Source organism: Podarcis melisellensis (assembly GCF_964234715.1).
Source record: "Podarcis melisellensis genome assembly, chromosome: 3".
NCBI lineage: Eukaryota > Metazoa > Chordata > Lepidosauria > Squamata > Lacertidae > Podarcis > Podarcis melisellensis.
The window spans coordinates 116,129,291-116,148,721 of NC_138530.1; the positions used below are offsets into that span (position 1 = coordinate 116,129,291).

Consider the following 19,431-nt stretch of genomic DNA (forward strand, 5'->3'; position numbering starts at 1 on the left):
GTGGTAAGTTGAGGTTCTACTGTATGGGTTTAGGGCTTTATGTTATTTTTTAAAAAATCCAGCAGGATATTCATTATCAATGTGATTTGTTTTTTCTCAGGGTTTAATGGTTCCAAAAGATAAACCAGTTCTATGCTCTGTCTTTTTCTGCGTGATAGGTATCCTCCAGCTTTCTAATGTTGAAATTGTAGGCTTTGGATCTTCACAGTCTCCAGCAGTTGGCATCAGGAATGCATCCCATGAATCTTTCATAATCTCCTCCAGCGTTCACCAAAGCTGTGGAGCTGGTATTCAGGCACTTGCAAGCAGCGGACTCCTATTACACGGCAACGTGGTATTTGGAACCATTGGTCATGGCATACATTTGGAAGGCCAAAATCATACCCTTACCAGGAATCTTGTTATTCTGAGCAAACAGCCGGGGCAATCAGTACACTGGGTGACTGGCATCAAAACGAATGTTGCAGAGGGTACCCGCCTACAGAACAATGTTGTGGCCGGATCAGAACGGATAGCCTTTCATATCAAAGGGCAAGAATGTTTTTTACCTGAGACACTTTGCACTGACAATGTGGCTCATTCAAGCCTTCACGGGATACATTTATACAGAGGAGATGGCTTTCCAAACTGCACCAAAATCACAGGCTTTCTGTCCTACAAGAACTATGACTATGGGATCATGTTTCATCTTAAAGGAAACATAGTGGTAGAGAAGGTGATACTAGTAGACAATGTTGTGGGTCTCCTGCCAGTACTTTACAGCCCACCTGCTGATCTGCAGTCCCACCTGGAAAGGAGGCAGTCCATCATAATACGAGACTCTGTCCTTGTGGCCACAAGCTCTTCCTTTGATTGCATCAAGGACAGAATCCAACCTCTTGCAGCTGACTTGACAAGTACTGATCGAGCTCCACGTAATCCTTGGAGGGGTCGAGTTGGCATACTGTGGCCTTCTTTCACCTCTGATCATAGCTGGTGGCCTGACAGCCCATGGCATAAAATGAGAAATTATTCCGTAGTGCTGGGAATCATGATGTTACAAGGTTGGTGTTACATTTTTGTGAGCTTATGGGTCCTGCATTAATCAACTCTGTGAGGATTACTAGTATTATTATTTTTCAAATGTCAAAGATTCTAATGGTTTTTATTTCCAGACCAGAAATTGATAAAATTAGCAGAAAATTTAAGAGGAGGGAGTGAGTAGCTTAATTTTTTTCCAGCAAAACCAACCAACCAACCAGTGAAATGTCAGGAGCTCGTCCTGTTCTTGAGTAGGACCCTGGCAGAGACACATGCTCGACTGGCATGTTCTCTCCCTCCTGGTCGTTCGTTCGGGAGCTTCAAAAGCTTTCTTCTGCCCGAACATCACAGCGACCGATGCCAACAGACACCGGCACACTTAGGGATCCGTAGAGTTTGCGCAGCTTGTGTAACAGACCTCAGCAACTCAGCATTTTGGCTAATCTACTTTATTTACATATAAACACACATGGAGCACTGCAACATGGCTCCCTCTCTCTCTAGCATCAAACAGCAAAGAGAAAGTACAAAAGACAATAGTCCCACTTCACAGAACACAAACATCCGGTCTCCGTCACTTCCCACTCTGTGGAATCAAAACATATACCTATATGTGATAGACAACAATCCCATGACTGCAACCACAGAGCAGGAATTCTAACATGAAACACCTCAGTATGTTGTGGCACCTTAAATACTAGCATATATATTGCGCAAGCCTTTGTGGGCTAGGACTGCAATCCTCTGCTCTTTTCCCTAAGGCCAGTAAGTTTCATTGAACAGTACAATCTTCTTCCAAATAAACATGCACAGGATCATAAGTAAAGCCCACTGCATTAGATGCATGATGATGCAACACTGTATATTTATGCACAACTGAGGAATACCAGAAAAAGTTACAAAATTAGTTGTTTTGCTAAATGTTTTCTTCTGAAAAGCAAAACGAGAAATTGTGAGAAATTTTTAAACAGAACATTGCGGCATTGATCCAGCTGAGCTTATGCATACCAAGTTCTACTGAAAGCAATGATATTTAATTTAGGTTTCAGTGGGTATTAGGCATATATCTAACTTTAGATGAACAGGGTCTACAAGTATTAGCACTTTGCTGGGGGAGGATGAAAATCATGAGCTCTTATGCAAATTAATTTCAGTCAAAACTCACAGCCACAGATTTAAAAAAAAAATGTCAAAATAGGTGGAAAAAATCATTATGGCATTTATTTGGCAGGATTGCTAAGTCATCTGTGTAACATGCTCACAAACTGTACTATTGAATTAACAGTTACATCTAGGGTCTGCAGTTGCTATCACTGTGCCTTAATTATAGATACTGTGCAAATAATAAACAATAGTTTCTGAGACCAAAGCTGATTATGTTTCCTTTGTCTAATTGTAATGTACATTATCCAAATTCAATTCAGGCTCTGCAATTTCAATAATTTTGAAGCCTCTTATCCTGGACCCACTGAAATTCAAAATGTCTGACCCAAGCTCCCTCATGTGCAAAGGTCATAGAGCGATCAGGCTGGGTGATCCATAAAAAAATACAACAAATATTTGGCAGGAGTTTGAGTCAATGCAAAAGGCTTCGCCAGGTAGATTTGCTGCCTCCTCTGTTCAGATTATTTCTCTGCAGTGCCATTTTTTTGGTACCACTGCCCCAGATATTATCTTCCCCTTTTACTCTTTTGTTTCTCATCGTGTACACCACCCATCTATAGAAACTCTCCACCGATGTTTCTGGTGACTAGAGTATAGACCTGTAACCCATCACTGCAGCTTGTCAAATCCCTTTCTTAGTCTTGGACGATGTGATTGCTGAGCCTTTCCCACAACTCTGCTTTCCTTCATTATCAGATGTCACCTTTGCTGGCTTTAGGAAAACTTGCTACAGTGACGACAGAGACATCTGCATCATGACAAATCCTGACAGTGCAGGCATACTGCATCTGGTCACATCCGAAAGGGCAAGCGTTTTCCATGTCAGTGAAGAAAATATGTTCTACTTCCATCCACTGCAAAATAGGTAAGGGGGCCATTGCTTTCAAGTAACCTGGCTGAGGCTTCTTGACAAGCATTTTGGTGCTTCTCCTCATCTAGACCAGGGTGAGGAACTTGTGGCTCTCCAGGCATTTGTTTATGACAAAAATATACTACTTAATATAATAAAAAACTCTTAATCAGTTTACGTAAAAACAATAAAAATAGAACTTTCAATGTTGTTGTTTTTCTAAAAACTAGTTAAAATGTAATAACAAAAACAACTGTATATGACAAATAAAAGTGACATTTTATGTCGCTGAACTGCAGTTTCAGTGATCCTGGATCATTGGCTGTCCTGGCTGGGGCTGATGGGAATTGAAATCCAAAAACATCTGGAGGTCCACAGGTTCCCCAAGCCTAATCTAGAGATTTCCACAGCAGAAATCTAAATCCACTTGAAAGTCTTTTTGGCTTCCTGTGCAAAGCATTTTGGAAAATGTAATTTAGTGAAGGGTGCACATATTTCTTTGTTAGAGGTTCTCTAGCTCCTTTAGCAAAGTCAGAGATTCTAGGATTCCCTGTTTAGGAGCCTTGGCTTGTTTCTAATAGAGTCGTACCTAGGAAACCAAACAGAATCCATTCTGGAAGTCCGTTTGACTTCCAAAACGTTCAAAAACCACATTGCGGCTTCTGATTGGCTGCAGGAAACTCCTATAGCCAACTGGAAGCCACGATAGCCCCATTGGACATTCAGCTTCTAAAAATAGTTTGCAAACAGGAACAGTCACTTCCGAGTTTGCAATGTTTGGGAGCCAAAACGTTTGGGAACAAAGCTCTTCGACTTCCAAGGTATGACTGTACATGCAATGCCTTCTACATGGACTGGTCTGCTTATAATGAGTTTGAGTTTATACCTCAGGAGTGGCAGGAAAAGGCCAAGTTAGAGATCCAGACCAAAATAAACCCAAGGGCTAGGCACATACTCTTTAATTTCCAAAGGAAATAAATTTAGGCAACTGGTTATGTTTGGGTGTAATGCTAAATCATGACTTAATGCTGCATGAATGAACTGCAGTGAACTTGAGGAAGCTTTTGATTCCACTCTTAGCAAATCAGAGCTTCCCATTTCTTTTGAACCAGGGACTGTGTTTCAGCACCATAGGAAGGGCCAACCACCAGGCCTACTTCAGTTTAGACAAGCTGTGATTCAGGCATAGCTGTCAAGCGCCCCTTATTTGGCGGGAAACTCCCTTATCCCAGCGCCGTGTCCCGCTGCTCTCCCTTATTGATGATGTTCCTTAAATTTCCCGGGTTTCAAAGGAAGCAGCTCCTCTCCCTCCCTCCCTGCTGGCCAGGGAGGAGGGAGGCTCCAATGTGTTACTTGGCTGCGTTGCTCACCCAATAAGGAGTCTAAGAACGACTGGGGGGTGGAGCTTGCATGCCTTGTGTCGATCAAATCGGCCGCGTTGCCTGGGGACTCACATTTGCTCAGCGCTTCTCAGCGGAGAGGTGATGGTGGTTTCCCTTGCTGCATCCCCTTTTCTGGGTTGCTGTGCTGTGGGAACCACCGCTTGAGGCTTCGTTTGGCCGCTGGCTGGGCTTTCTGCCTTTGGCTCGGAGGAGCCCAGAAGTTGAACCTACCTGAGCTCTGAAGATCCCTTATTTTGGCTGCTGGTCCCTTATTTTCGAGGCTGCTGGTCCCTTATTTTCAAATCTGTAAATTGACAGCTATGGATTCAGGGGCAAGGAGGCTGGGCACCCATCACCATTGCTTCACCACTTAAGCTGAGTAACCTCTTGGGAATTCTCCTGTTTAAAGCATTTTACCTCAAACCAGCTTCCACCTGATCTGGAAGTGGAAAGGTTGCATACTGTCAGGGGCTCAGGAGCAGAGGCACAGGAGAGGGAGGAAATGGAGAGCGAGGGGGAGGAATCCGAGGGGAGTGTAGGCGATGACAGTGGTCTGAGGGATTCCCTGAGTCTCTCCAGCGAATCGGAAGATTCACAGAAGGGGGCGCCCATGGCCAGGGCAAGGGGGGTGCCTAAGGGGACACCCCAGGAAGAAGGGGCCAGAGGGGACTCAGAGAGCAGCAGTTGGAGATCAGGACCAGCTTTCCCACCAGAGTGCAGTGGGGGGGAGGAGTCCCAGGTATCGGGACCAGGCTGCTCACCACCAGCGAGAGGAGATGAGTCAGGATTGACCACGCCTCCATCGGAGAGCGCGGAAACGGTCGAGAGGAAGGTTGGAGGCTGGGCGCGCGCGCCAAGTTCAAATGTACAGGCGAGCGGCACAGCAGGTAGCCCGGATAGGGAACCAGGTCCTAAAGCCCGCCGGAAGGAGGGACAAGAGTCAGGGGGGGTCAGCGTCAGAAGAGTCCAGAAAGGAGGAGACCCCTGGGGGCAGAAGGACCCAGAGGAGGAAAGAACAACGGAAGAGGTGGAGTAAGGCTAGAGTCTTAAACTGGTGTACAGGGGGCGGAGACTCAGACGGAGCTTCGCCGGTCTAGGTTCTAGACGTAGAGCTGCACGCTGCGGCTTGTAAATGGAAACTGAACTTCAATAAAGACTTTTGTACATTACCACCGGCTGGCATTGGTCCTCTGTGAGCTGGGACCTAGAGGCAGCTCTGACACATACATTTCAGACAGGTCTTTTGCATGTACATGTGACAGCTTCAGTGAATTGGAGTTCAGGGTAGGGAAGCAAAATACATAATGGGCATCAGGTAAATACATCCCTGCCGCTCCCCTCTGGTCTGGGCAGCAAAATAAGAATGTGACTTGAAATGTAGTGCGGAAGAAACTACCTCGCTTTGTTTCAAGCTGCGAATGTGTCCATAGCCTGAAAGTAAATGCTGCCAGATTCTTCCTCCCAACTGTGCCTGTGTATCAGACAGTGGGAGCAAGGAGCATGCCAGAATGGCTTATTCCTGTAGCTCTAAACCATGATTTAGCTTTATGTCTGAATGAGGCCACTGTTAACCCACTTGTGACTCCCATTTTGTTTTGTATTGTTCTGGGTCTGAGTAAAAATATACCGGTATATGAAATGATGCGTTATCTCTGCATGATTCTAGATTCATACTTCATTTAATACATCTTTTTCAAATCTGAGCTCTTGAAACCTTCGTGTTACTAGCTAGAAATATTGCTGAGCTTCAGGTTCACACATAGGCAGAAGACAAACATGAAAACTTAAACAACTGGCGAAACAGTAGCATCCATTTGTATAGAATAATTTTTGTCTGTTTCTATCACTTTCATGCTACCCGCTGTTTAAATAATGTGCCTGCCGATAATGGGGAAATTCTCTGAGTTGAGTTCAGGGTGGTTTTTTCTCAACTATGATATTTGTTTGTTTTGTTTGTCAGAGAAAATGAATCAAATGAATCATGTGTTGCTGTGATCTGTGAGAGCTCAGGAAAAGCTCTTTTCAAAGATTTGGATGGAAGTGCCTTGAGACTGAATCCGCCTGTGTCTGTCTTCCCCAAATCAGAGTTTGAAACAGACCAACCGTGTTTGGATGCTGGTAAGTTGCATGCAAGAACCACACAATAAGGCTGAGAAGTCTGGTAAGTCGCAAGAGCAGTAAGGCTGTCCAGTCCCACTTTGGCCGTCTGAAGGCGACTGCTTCTGAACTTATATTTTGTGCTGGTATAAGAAAGATAGCTGCATGACAATAAAAGGATTTGGAGCAGGCTCCCTCAAGCTTGGCCCTCCAGATGTTTTGAGACTACAATTCCCATCATCCCTGACCACTGGTCCTGCTAGCTAGGGATCATGGGAGTTGTAGGCCAAAAACATCTGGAGGGCCAAGGCTGAGGAAGCCTGATTTAGAGTCATGTTCTTAGGGGTACCACGACTTCCAGTTGTGTGTGTCTTGTCTGCCCTTGTTTCAGGGCAAGTAAATTAATTCAGCATAACCTTTATGTGCATTAATGGCAGCGTGGTCCATGTTTATTCTTCAGCAGAGCAGGGTAATTCTATTCACTTTTCACAAGTGCTTTGAAATCCCTAATGTGAGATGCTTTCTAAACAATTGACCTAATAAGATTTCGCTTGAATCCCACAGAGGAGAAAATGCTAGGCCCCCCGGCATAACACCCTGCTCAAACCTTTTAAACCAAACTGCCTGTTTAAAAAGAACCATTCTGTCACACAGCCATGTGCCGCCAGTCCATGCGGTGAGGCTCTGTTCTCGTCCTGATTAAGACTCTGTTCTGTGATTCCAAATAAACTCTTTAATTACAATTAGCATCTCTTGAGCATGCTGCTACTGATGGCAGCCATTTTAACAGAAAAGTTGCATCGTTTATGACTTCTGCAGTATGGGAGCTCAATGCAAAGGACGGTAATTAATCCCATTTTCCATCCTGCCCTAGAAATTGATTAAGCACAAAGAGAACTTTAATCTTTAAACAAAATGTCTAATCTTTAAACAAAATGTCTAATGTCTTACCCGGTAAAAGGCATTTCTCTAAGGATCCGTGTCTCTGGCTGCTTAGAGGGCTGATTAATTCGCAATGTTGGTGCAGGCACACTTCTGCCTGCTGCCTTCTGTGACCTGATTATGAATCACGAACCGGTGTCAGAGCCACAGTGGTCATCGCCACACCAAATTGCCCTTTAAAACCAGGTTAATTGTTCTGTGTGCTCATGCAAATGCATTGCGATAGAGATGGTTTGGTGGGCAGTAGTTTACAAATGCCAGGGAACCACAGCCTGTATGACAGTAAGTTTTTCCACAGGACTTACCTTATAAGTGGTATCACAAGAAAGTGATAGGCGGGTGCCCCTTAGCTTGCTTGGGGATGAATCTATTACTATTGTCATTGGAGAAAAGGTAAAAATAAAAGAGGTTGGGTTTGTGTTCCCTACCTGAAAATTCTAAATTGACCTGTAAATTCTGCCTGTATCTTTTTAAAATATATTGTCCAGTCATTTCCATCAGACCCTTAATATTTATTTGTGTGTGTGTGTCCAGATCATGGACACACATCACAACTTCCTACTTTGAGTGCCCTAAATCCAAAGGACATTTACACCCCCTTTGTTAGTTCTTCCCATCCTCTATTTTCTTGATCATTTTAACTTACAGTGTGGCCAAAAGTTTTCATCTTTGAAAACTCAGTGTTGTTGCTATGGACTAGTATTTTCCTGATCGGCCAGTTCAAATGTGTTGTGGGATGGGGGATTATTGGTTTGTCATTGTCGTTATTCTTACTACGTACTTTGTGGGTTTTATATTGTAATTTTATGTTGTAAACTGCCCTGAGATCTACAAATGAAGGGCAGAAAACAAATTTAATAAATAAATAATATTAGATCTTCCTTTTGATTATTTTAATGTATCCAGCTAGATATTTTCATGTATCCAGCCCATATATTGGGCATTGATTTTATTACCTGTTTTTATTCAAAAGTGAATTTCCTTTTCTGATAACCACTCGGAACAATAGTCCCATCTCTCCCAGCATTGGGATCTGTTTTCGATATCTGCTTAGAGTACAGGGTACCTTCCCCTTCCCTGCTATCATTGCTCTAGTTTTGATTCAGCAATGGTTGCTTGAGGACTGTGGAAACAGAGTGGAGGAGGGAGCCAAAAGGGGGTACGTGGACATCTAGTTCTGCAGAAACAATATCTAAATTTTAGACCTCTCTTTTAAGGCAAATTGAAATTACAAGGACTCATCTGCTGTACATAGTCCAGTTCATAATCTATGACAAATGGAACCAATGGTGACCTAAAGATTTAGCAAGCACTTTTGCATTTAGTGAACACTTTTGAAACCATTGCCAAAGGAATATCTTGTAAAAACATGTTTCTTACAAAGTGAGAGACAAACCACAAGAAAGCTATGGTTTATGATTCTCAGTTTAGAATTAGTAAGCTAAAGCAGAGGCTTTTTTTGCGGGTTAATGGGTATTGCGGTGTCCTTGCTGATATCAGTTGTGTGCAGGCTTAAAGAAGAATTGCATTTCTCCTAAATTTCCCAGGCATATCTGTAACCCAAGCAAACTGCTGAGTGTTACTGTGCAGTGCTTTACACATAAGTGCTGTGTTTTGCAACAATTAATTTTGCAGAGGAAGCAGCCTGTTTAAAGATGCCTGAAGCGCTCACTGAAATGTGTGTTGTTTTTCAAGGCCACCAGACACACAGTTGGCTAGGCTGGCTAATAAACAAAGCAACAATGCAAAAGCCGTAGCCTTGTAGGGTTTGCTGGAGAAGGGGGATGAGGAATAAAATGAATAATGCTTACCTGCCAGAGGTGGGTGAAGACAGTAATTGTTTAGCCTGCAGCGGATCTCTGCAAGGGTTAAAAATGACAGATATTAGTTGAAGAGAGCTAAGATTGTTTGGTTTGAAGCTTTCAGCAATACACAGACTGTTATTTACCGGACTTGGTCGATTTACTTCTTAATGCAATAATGACCTGTGAAATGAAACGTGAGCTAGACAATTGTTCCTCATTGTTTCCAGTAAAACATTCTTTCATACCCCATTAAACCACCATTAATTCCGTATGAAAGAGAGGCAATCGCAAGCACACAGATCTTGGGTTTTCTTTCTTTATCACAAATGTCCTTTTCTTTGCTGTAGCCTCTGTTCCTCTAAGACTGTCATGTTTTACCCTAGGAAAAATGACATGCATATAAAACAAGCTCAAAAAACCCATATTAACGGAGATGTGTGTACACTGCAGTTTTACCTCACTTGAACCAGTCAGGATTTGCTACATGCTACAGCTCAGTATTAATTTATATACAGTATTAATGAATATATATTAAGAGGCAATTAGTGGGAAGATGTTGATGTGATTGTGATGGTGATAATAGTGATATGCTCTTGGGGTGGGCCTTACACCTGAATGTGTACACTGGGGGCAGCTGTGGCCAGGAGTACCTTTATCCATTTTAGGCTGAGGGGCCAGCTGCATTCCTTTCTGGGGCAGTCAGACCTGGCTATGGCAACACAGATCTTAGTTATGCCCAGGTTGGATTGTTAACAATGTCCTCTCCATGAGTCTGTCTTTGAAGAGCCTTCAGAAACTTCGGTTGGTTTAGAATGAAGCTGCAATATCATGTTTCTCCTCTCCTGAAACTGCTGCGTTGGCTGCCAATTTGTTTCTGGATTTGGTGGTGATGTTTAAAGTCCCAAATAGCTTGGCTCTAGGATTCATAGGAGTCAATCCACCTGCACAGCCAGCCGATCCCTCAGGATCAGGAGGATCCCTGAAGGTGCAATCTCAAACAATTCCAGCAGGGAAGGAAGTGTGAGGCATCTAAAGGTGATTGATAAAGATGATTTTACTGTATGGGTTTATGGTTTTATATTGTTGTAAACAGCTATGATACATTTAAAGGATACAGAAGGATATAAATATTTTTATAAGAAAAGATAAGCTGTCTTTAAATATCTGAAGAGCTGTCATGCGGGTGATGGAGCAAGCTTGTTTTCTGCTTCTCCAGAGGGCAGGACTAGAACCTGAGCCAATGGATTCAAATTAGAAGAATGGAGATCCTGATTAGGAAGAACTTTCTGACAGTAAGAGCTTTTTGACAATGGAACAGACTCCCTTGGAAAGTGGTGGACCTTCATTCCTTGGAGGTTCTGAAGCAGAGGTTGGGTGGCCATCTGTCAGGGATGCTTTAGCTGTGATTCCTGCATTGTAGGCAGTTGGACTAGATGGTCCTTGGGACCTTTCCAACTCAGCAATTCTATGATTCTCTTCTCTGTGTCCTATCCATCACAGAAGTACTGTTGCATGGGAAAAGAGAGAGAGGCTTCTAAGTGGTCACACCCAGATTCTGGAGCACTTGTCCTGTGAAGTATGGTTGGTCCCCTCCGCTGCTGCCTTTTGCCAGGCTTTTGCCATGTGAGGCAGGTATTCGGTAGTATTCTACTGTTGAGTCACATCATTGCAACAATGTCCACTTGTGTAATGGGATTTCCCCCTCTCCTTGGATGTGCCCTGCACCTTCCCCAAATCTGAGGGTTGGGGAACCCCTAGAACAGATTTAGGGATTGCATGGAGGGAGGCTGATAATGTTTTGTTGTACAAGCAGAAATCCTTGCCTTAAAACATTCCACGCAGTGTTTTTATACAGCTAATCTGGTTTTCTCAACTGACTCTTTCTTTCCTGCATTGATTATTTTATGCTACTTTAAGTTTTGATTTTTTAAAATAACGTTGTAAAGCATCCTGAGAGAGATATATTTCTGAAGCTATGAGCCTCACCTGATAGTGAAGTAGATTTTCCTCTCATCCCATATGTATACTTTTTATGTCCCATATTCACCCTTCTCCAGAATGGTACCAAACTGCTGGGAAGACACCATGTTTTCTAGGCATGAATATATACCCTAGGCAAGTACCTGAAATGGAAGAAAGATAACGCTGACTCTGGCCACAAATGTTGTTTTGTGGGATCTGATTGAAGATGTATTATAGCGAGTGAGGCTTTCTTGTCCCTTCACATGAATGTGGCTTATCCTACAAAGGTCAAGTCACTTGCATCTCTTGTTCTAAGGTGTGCTCCTTATGTCCTTGGGATACAGAGATGTGAATTTCTCATTTATGAGAATTTGGTTGCCAGTCCTCGCATTGCGTAAAGTCAGTGAAACTTTTTTTTTGTTTTGTTTTATATGGGTGTTGCCAAAAGGAACCCAAAGATAGATATCAATTTAAGCCTTAAATAATATACTCTGAATCGAATCAACAGCTTGTGACTGGGGTTTTATTCTCTCTCTCAGCTAATCACTACTGACCACAATAAGCTGGAGGCTAGAAAATAAAGTGCAAGGATAAAGAAAGGGAAATCGGTTTTATTGTTCTTGTCGTGAGATTTTAGAGAAACATAGCATGGAAAAAAATGTCAGCAAAAATCATGACCCAAATCTCTTTATAAAAGAAATGAGTTCATAAAAGGTACAAAGAACTTGGAACTGCCTGCAGGCTGTTACATGTAGCGGGTAAGTTTCTTAGTAATTAAAATGCACACAAGCCCAGTAAGCAAGTATATGTTTGAAGCCTGAGAAAGGGCTGTGCAATGATCATTTTACTTTCTAGGGTGCTGTTTTCCCTCTTTAGATAGTCTGATCCATGAAGCTATGGAAAGGCAGCTTAGAACTGAAAATTATGTTATTTTTTGTGCAGCCTAATTTCATTACTTCAATATCAGCATCAATAGAACTGTGCAGAATAAGTGTACTGTTATTTTTGTTAGTTGAGTGAAGTCTACCTTTAGCTGTTGTCCTGAAGCTCTCTTCTGAAGTCCTCTCTCCATACTTGGCCAGCAAACCATTTTCCAGGAGGTTCCATATGTCCAGCATTTAAATACTTGATGAAAATGATATGTTAGAACAAGCTTAAGGCTTTCCTCTTTCCCTGCCATCAGGATGTGTCAACAAGACTTTGATAAGAAATCTGAGAACATATAAAAGCCACTGTTGAGCTTGCATGTAAGTACAAAGCAATGCACATTGGAACAAAAAATCCCTATCCATGTATTTCTATATCACACACACAAATGTAGCAGCAGAGCATGCTTTCATGGTGCCTGTGGTGCATACATGCGTGTGCACCAAGGATGGGAGCCTGACAGACAGCTCAGTAGTAATGCTTCTGAACCTGGCAGATACAAAGCAAAAGAAGTGGAAGTGAGTGACAGTAAATCATTGCTATCTGAAACTTGTGGAAGATAGCAGGGAAGGGGAAACAGCAGCCAAGTAGGCAAGACATGGAATGAGGAACCCCCACAAGTACTGCTAATTTGGGAAAACTTACAGACATTGTCATTTGCGTGGACAGGCGGAGTCCCCAGATCCCGCGCGGTCTCCCCGTCATGTGGAATAACGACTCAAGACAACGTGCTATGGGATTAAATTGGACACAACTTTATTAAATTTCATATGTGGGTAGACCTTGGCTCAGGCATTGGGCGTTCTCCCTCCCCAGTCCCCAGCCGGGGACCTAGGGAGCATCAGGGTTATCCAGTGGGGGGGGGATGGGCCGGCTCTGGAGAACATATGTTCAAGCAGAGATAGCCGCCCCCGTAACGCCGCCGCCGCAGGGGAGAGCAATGACGACCTTTCGGCGTACGGTCAAAACCTCCCTTCAGAAAACCCCTTTAACGGGGAACCCTGGTATCGCCGCCGCAAAGAGGAAGATGGACAAAAGGATTCCGCCCAAAGCCTGATACCGCCAAAGTTGTGACGTTTTGCTACGGGAAAGGCGAAACCTGCCAATGCAGGGGAATTCCTTTCCGGCCCTTTAACAGCGACCTTAACGTAGCAGCGCCCGCATAGCTGTGAAGAAAAGTTAACCTGCAAAACCTGTGAGGAAAATTAACCTGCAACATAAGACATTGACTGAGGGTGGGTAGGGTGGGAGAAGCTCTGGAGCCAAGTGAGGATTCCCAGGTAAGATCCTCCCTCCTTTGTGTGGGCAGGTAATCCCTCCCCTACCTGGCCTGGTCTCCTTGGCAACTCTTCCCCCAGGTGGGATTGGACAACTGACTGAGGTAGGCGGAGACCTCCAGGTATCCCACCTGAGGGAAGGCAAAGCTAAGCCTATGCTGTTGGAGCCGCTCCAGATCTAGGGGCTGTGCGCGTCCACGCAAAGGGCGCCCCCCGTTTTAAGAGGGGAGCGGTCATTACTAACATGGGTTTGAGTGGAGCTGTGGTTTAAACTTGTTTGGAGGAACCCCATGATGTTACACTTGGGCTTCTGATGGAGGTAGCTATTACTGCTTATGGTCCTTTTAGTGTAAAGGATAGAGTTTGCTCCCCTTTGCCTGTCTGATGTGAAGCACCCAGCGCTCTGGCATTGAAGGCAGTGGTGGCTAGCATTGTTCAGAGACGTCTAGCACAGTCCAAGCATTACAATAAGGACTGTAGAACATGGAGCTATTTGTGAAAAAATTGCTACAGGCGAATGGTACTAATGGCTTGAGAAAGTATCCTTTTCTGTGATGAACGTCTCATAAGGGTAACACCAAGACTGTGGGAGAAAGGGGGAGAAGGAAGCTTTTGTGCGCAGCTCCCTTGTATATCTGCATTTGGAAGTCTTTCATTATTGTTTTCTCTGTTGTCTTCCAAATATTAGCCTTTAATGAAATACACATTTCCTTCATTTATCTTGAACCTATTCCAAGACCAGCAAATACCAGAATTTCAAATGTTATGATAGGATAGGTTCTTTATTGGTTTGTTTTCTTTTCATTCCCTCTGTTTTCACTGTGTCCTTTTTATTATAAATCCTTATGTTTCCAAATCAAGGAGCCTGACTAATCAGAAAAGCTTCCAACTGAGGTAGACAGCTATTCCTCAGAAATGTCCCCAAGTCCATCCCTTGCAGCCAGCTGTTCTGAAAACAGGAAATTGAGGAAGCCAGGTTCCTCAGAAAGATGGGATGTTTCAGATAAGCTTTTTGCATCCTGCACATACAGTGGAAAAGGATATTGAGGGAAGGGGCGGGGGAGATAAGAGAATGAGGTTCAAGGCATAGGCTATGAGTTGCAATGCAGACATATAGTAGGACTGAAGCACACTCACACAGTGTCATCGCTCCATTCCATCCTGTTCCCATGTTAATCTGTGTTTTTAAATATAAACTCTGCGTGAAAATATGTATTTAAATGTGTATTTTATCACAAGACATAGATTTAAGCCAGAGTTTACCAACCTTTTTGGACCAGTGGGAATATTTTGAATTTTGAGAGCACTGTGGGCATCATTCACAAGATGTCTGCAATGAGGACGTGGCATAATGCACTTCAGCTGTGGTGAAGGGCATGGCATAACACAAAATTAGAGAGGGTGCAGTCATTGCTGCTCCCCACGCTTGATGACTTCATGATTTTACCATGTGAAATCATCTATGCTTTTCTGGTCCTGATTGTAGAGATAAAGCTGTTAATGGCACAATAATTTTGTTTTCTCCAATGACAGCCCTAAACCAAAGACTAGGTTGCCATCTTGTACCATGTATAATAATAATAATAATAATAATAATAATAATAATAATAATAATAATAATTATTATTATTATTATTATTATTATTATTATTTATACCCCGCCCTCCCCAGCCAAGACCGGGCTCAGGGTGGCTAACAACCAATAATAAAAACAAGCTGATTAAAATACAATTTAAAACAGATTAAAATACAACATTAAAACATTAGGATGTAGCCTATTCACAGGAGGAGAAAGGAAAAAGAAAGAGGGGGAGGGAATCAAACTGATTCTAAGCCAAAGGCCAGATGGAACAACTCTGTCTTACAGGCCCTGTGGAAAGAAATCAGATCCCGCAGGGCCCTGGTCTCATGAGACAGAGCGTTCCACCAGGCTGGAGCCAGTGTTGAGAAGGTCCTGGCTCTGGTTGAGGCTAATCTAACTTCCTTAGGGCCCGGGACCTCTAGGGTGTTGCTATTTATGGACCTTGAGGCTCTCTGTGGGGCATACCAGGAGAGGCGGTCCCGTAGGTACGAGGGTCCAAGCAAGATCTTAATGAATGCCTGGGCATCAGCTTCTGCATAAGCCTAAAACTCCCTGCAAAGTTTTCACATTTTTCACATTTGTCATTGGGGGAGGGAATTCTTTAACACCCACCTGAACCTATAGTGTAGTAGTATTTGCAGAAATTAACTTCTAGGGAATAACTGAACTCAGATGAAGCCACCACAGGAATGATGAGCACCCTGGTTGTAGGGGAAAATGAAGGGCAAATTATGGTGATTCCCAAGGACTAGTAGAGAATACAACAGAAGCAGAAAAAGTACACTAAAGGGGAGGGGAAACCGGAAGCTCCTTAGGCCCCCAGGAATTCCTGTTGCCCGGTGCCACTTCACCCATTGGCTAAATAAACCTGACATGCAGGAACCAGGCCAGCTCATTTCACAGTAATCACCTGGAAGGATACCTGCACATTTTATTCACACCTTTATTTCTAAAGCTCAGCAGGTGCTATGGCACTTGCAAGCACAACAATGGTGGCCCCCTGATTTAAGTACTATTTTATATGAATGAATGCATTTCTAAACATATTTTATTTTAACCTTCTTTCTTAAATGCATTTGGGAAACTTTTTTGAGCTGAAAACTCAACTGACAGATTAAAGTAACTGCTGCAATACTTTTCAACTTTTACTTCAAGGTTGACTAAAGGATGTGTTACAGATATAAACATTTTGTAGCTTTGCAATACTTAATATGAAAGCATGGTCTAAGAATGGTCAAATAAAAGAATGGTCAAATAAAGTAAGTTGCTGAATTGCAACTCATTACCAAACTTAAAACCATGGAGAGACCTGGTCTGAATAGAGATATTGGATTCTTATCTCATTTTACATGATAAAGCCATTTTTAGCCATCTCACCCCTAGCTTTTTCCTGTAAACCTGTTGACAACTGTTAACAACTGCATTTGGTCTCACCACACCTATCAGCCAATCACCCATTCCCACCACCCTTCTGAGTAATACCCCTCCCCACCCTCTCACTATATATAAGGGTCTGGTAACTTCTGTTTCAGTGTATCTGAAGAAGTGTGCATGAACACGAAAGTTCATACCAATAACAAATTTAGCTGGTCTCTAAGGTGCTACTGGAAGAATTTTTTTTATTTTGTTTCGACTATGGCAGACCAACACGGCTACCTACCTGTAAAGAAAATATGTTATCTTAACTGATTGCTCAAATACAATACAATCTTTTTCCGCATATGCGTTTAACTGGAAGTGCCCTCTTATGGGATACTTTTTCAATGTCTTTGCCCACCCTTGCCTCTGCCCCATTTCCCTCCCAGGCAAGTTGTAATATTTTTCTGACAGCTATCTCCTTCTTCTCCTCCTCCTCCTTCCCCCCTCCTTCCCTCCTCCTCCTCCTCCTCCTCCTCCTCCTTCTTCTTCTTCTCCTTCTTCTTCTCCTTCTTCTCTGCAATTTAAGCTCTGTTTCTGACAGGTTAATTGGCCAGTGTTTAATAAAACCATCAATTAAGCAATAAAACTGTGAAAGTAATTAAGGTGATCTAATTCATTTCAGGTCTGTTCTGCTCTTGAATTGTCCTACTCTTCTTATGGTGGTTTCTCTAAAATTAAGCCCACTAACAAAATGGGGAAAGTGTCAAGTCAGTAATTAGATCTTGATATGGCTCAAAACGATTTCATAATAGTGTGATGAGAGGAGTTTTGTATTATAGAAGACCGTCAGCTATGCAGTGAAGGCATGGTTTTCAGGGGTCAACTTTAACATGTATATGTTCAGCATTTGTATATCTGACTATAGAAAAATTGGGATTAATCATGAATGGTGGACAGATGCAAATACGCACAACTTCTTGACACATGGACGCAATATTCATGTTGTTCTAATGAGAGGAAGGGGCTGTAGCTTTGAGGGACAAATAGGAGTGTCAGGAAGACAGTGGAGAGAGTTCAGTCCTGTCATTTCCACCATGCCACACTCCTGATCTGGATCAGGGGCCTCTGGAGCTGCTTTTGATTTTATTAAAATCAAAATCTCAAGCAGGGAATTCAAAGGTGAGGTTAATGCCATGTCTAGTTTGACTTACGCTTCAGAAATGTCCTCCAGACAGTTTACTGTCAGGTAACCCCTGAAAGTCAGTGAGATTACAGTGGTGCAAGAGTCACAGAGACTTTAAATTTATATGTCTGGATTGCTTTTGAAATCAATACTACTGCTTAAAATGCTGTTTTAATGTAGGAAGATGTGACCCCAGTTTTAATTATCTACAAAGTTCTACGTGGAGGTTAAGTACCGTTAAAAGACCTGAGACTTTTCAAGTAAAGATGTTTACGAATGTAGTACTGAACTGTTGCCACTGTTACTCTGTACGGCATGGTATTGCAACATAGCAAATGAGATAAATTGGTTTACTCACCACACTCCCTGTTTGACTAGCTTTTCACACAGCATATTGCATAAAGAAGACACCTGTTCGAATAAAGTAAAATGGAAGGCAACGTTGTCTGTTTATGGAGCTATCATTTCTTATTCTTTAAGAAGCATTTTATAACTAATATCTCCCCTCAGGGGTTGCACAAGTTATGGTGCATTTCAGAAAGATGAGTTAATAGAGAAAAAGTCTGTAACAATTGCAATAAAATAACAATCTTCTTAGATCAAAGGAGAAAGCTACCGAATAAATATTAAATTCAATAAGAAAAGTTTAGAGTACTTGTTAAAATAATTGGATGGCTGTCCAGTTGTTTGCAATTTCCCTCAAGTGCTTATTTTGGCATTCATTAAACACTAGTTTGTACCCCAGGAACACTTGAAAGAATGGATGGGGATATTAGTAGCTTGCTGAAAGGGATACAGAGGCTCTTAATGGAAATGCATATTTACACTGAAAAAGAGCTATAATTGGTTTCTCATCATTCAAGTTCATTATTTTGTTTCAAATCTTTATTAAAGTTAAACCAGATTTACTCTTATCCTCTTCCTTGGGAGATAATCCCACCGGTTTATGTCTTACCTTCTGGAACCTGATGTTAATGGATCCAATTCCACTCAGCTCAAAAGAACGGTCATTGTTGGCCCTAATGGGATGAGGGCAAGGAGGCCAGAGGGAGCCTCGCTCGTCTGCCCACCAAGTACTTGTGCTTTGGTTGAGCATATGATTTACACGTGAACTGCCTTGAATTAGGGATTTGATAAGGTAATTGAAATCACCCCAAAAACAAATACAACAACAACAACAACTTCAGATACTCAAAAATCTATTAAATTGCCTGAGATAAAGATGGTGACATCCTCCCTGGAGTGGGCATCTATGTCCAATATGCCTTCTCAGCACCTCTGGAAAGCGCATCTGAGTTGGGCTTATCAGAGGATAATTCTTGATTTGTGCTCTTTTAGTTTTAATTGCATTAATTCCAGTGTGAATATGCACAGCCATGTGAAACATCAGCTCTACTAACCTAAGCACTGGAAATTGCACAAAATCCACCAAAGCATGTTTCAAAAAAAGAAGAAATTATTTAGCATAAATGCCACTAAAAAGTCACCACAAATATTGTTGTCCAGTTGCTGCCCTAAAATTTCACATTCAACAATCCCTATAACAAATCGAAAACAGCACGTGTCTGCTGAGTATGACACTAAGGCCAAATTCCATGTGGCATACGACATAGCGGAAAGGTCACATTGCCTTGCATCAGGGACTACTTAAGTCAAGTTAATTAATGGCTCTTTCCCCCCTAACTCAACTGAATACACCTCTGAGAAAAGTGATGTTTGCAAAAGCTCTGTAATCTACTACCATGTGACCTGACACTCTGTAGCTCCACCCTTGCACATTGAGAGTGTTCGAAGTAGCAAAGGACACACTTCTCAGGCAGAAGTACTATTCAGTGTCCCCCTGCAGGTAAGGAAATGCAGTTTGGGCCACAGAAATCATTC

The 19,431-nt window shown here is 42.5% G+C and overlaps 1 protein-coding gene across 2 annotated transcripts in view; it reads left to right on the top strand.

Moving 5' to 3' along the window:
- The window catches only part of PKHD1 (PKHD1 ciliary IPT domain containing fibrocystin/polyductin), a 242,667-nt gene that overhangs the window by 169,397 nt on the left and 53,839 nt on the right, over positions 1–19,431 (top strand). For both annotated transcript variants that reach the window (XM_081905883.1, XM_081905884.1), the window contains 3 exons: positions 159–1,043; positions 2,881–3,049; positions 6,377–6,534. In XM_081905883.1, the coding sequence (XP_081762009.1) occupies positions 159–1,043; positions 2,881–3,049; positions 6,377–6,534 (1,212 nt within the window). The remainder of the gene's footprint in view (positions 1–158; positions 1,044–2,880; positions 3,050–6,376; positions 6,535–19,431) is intronic.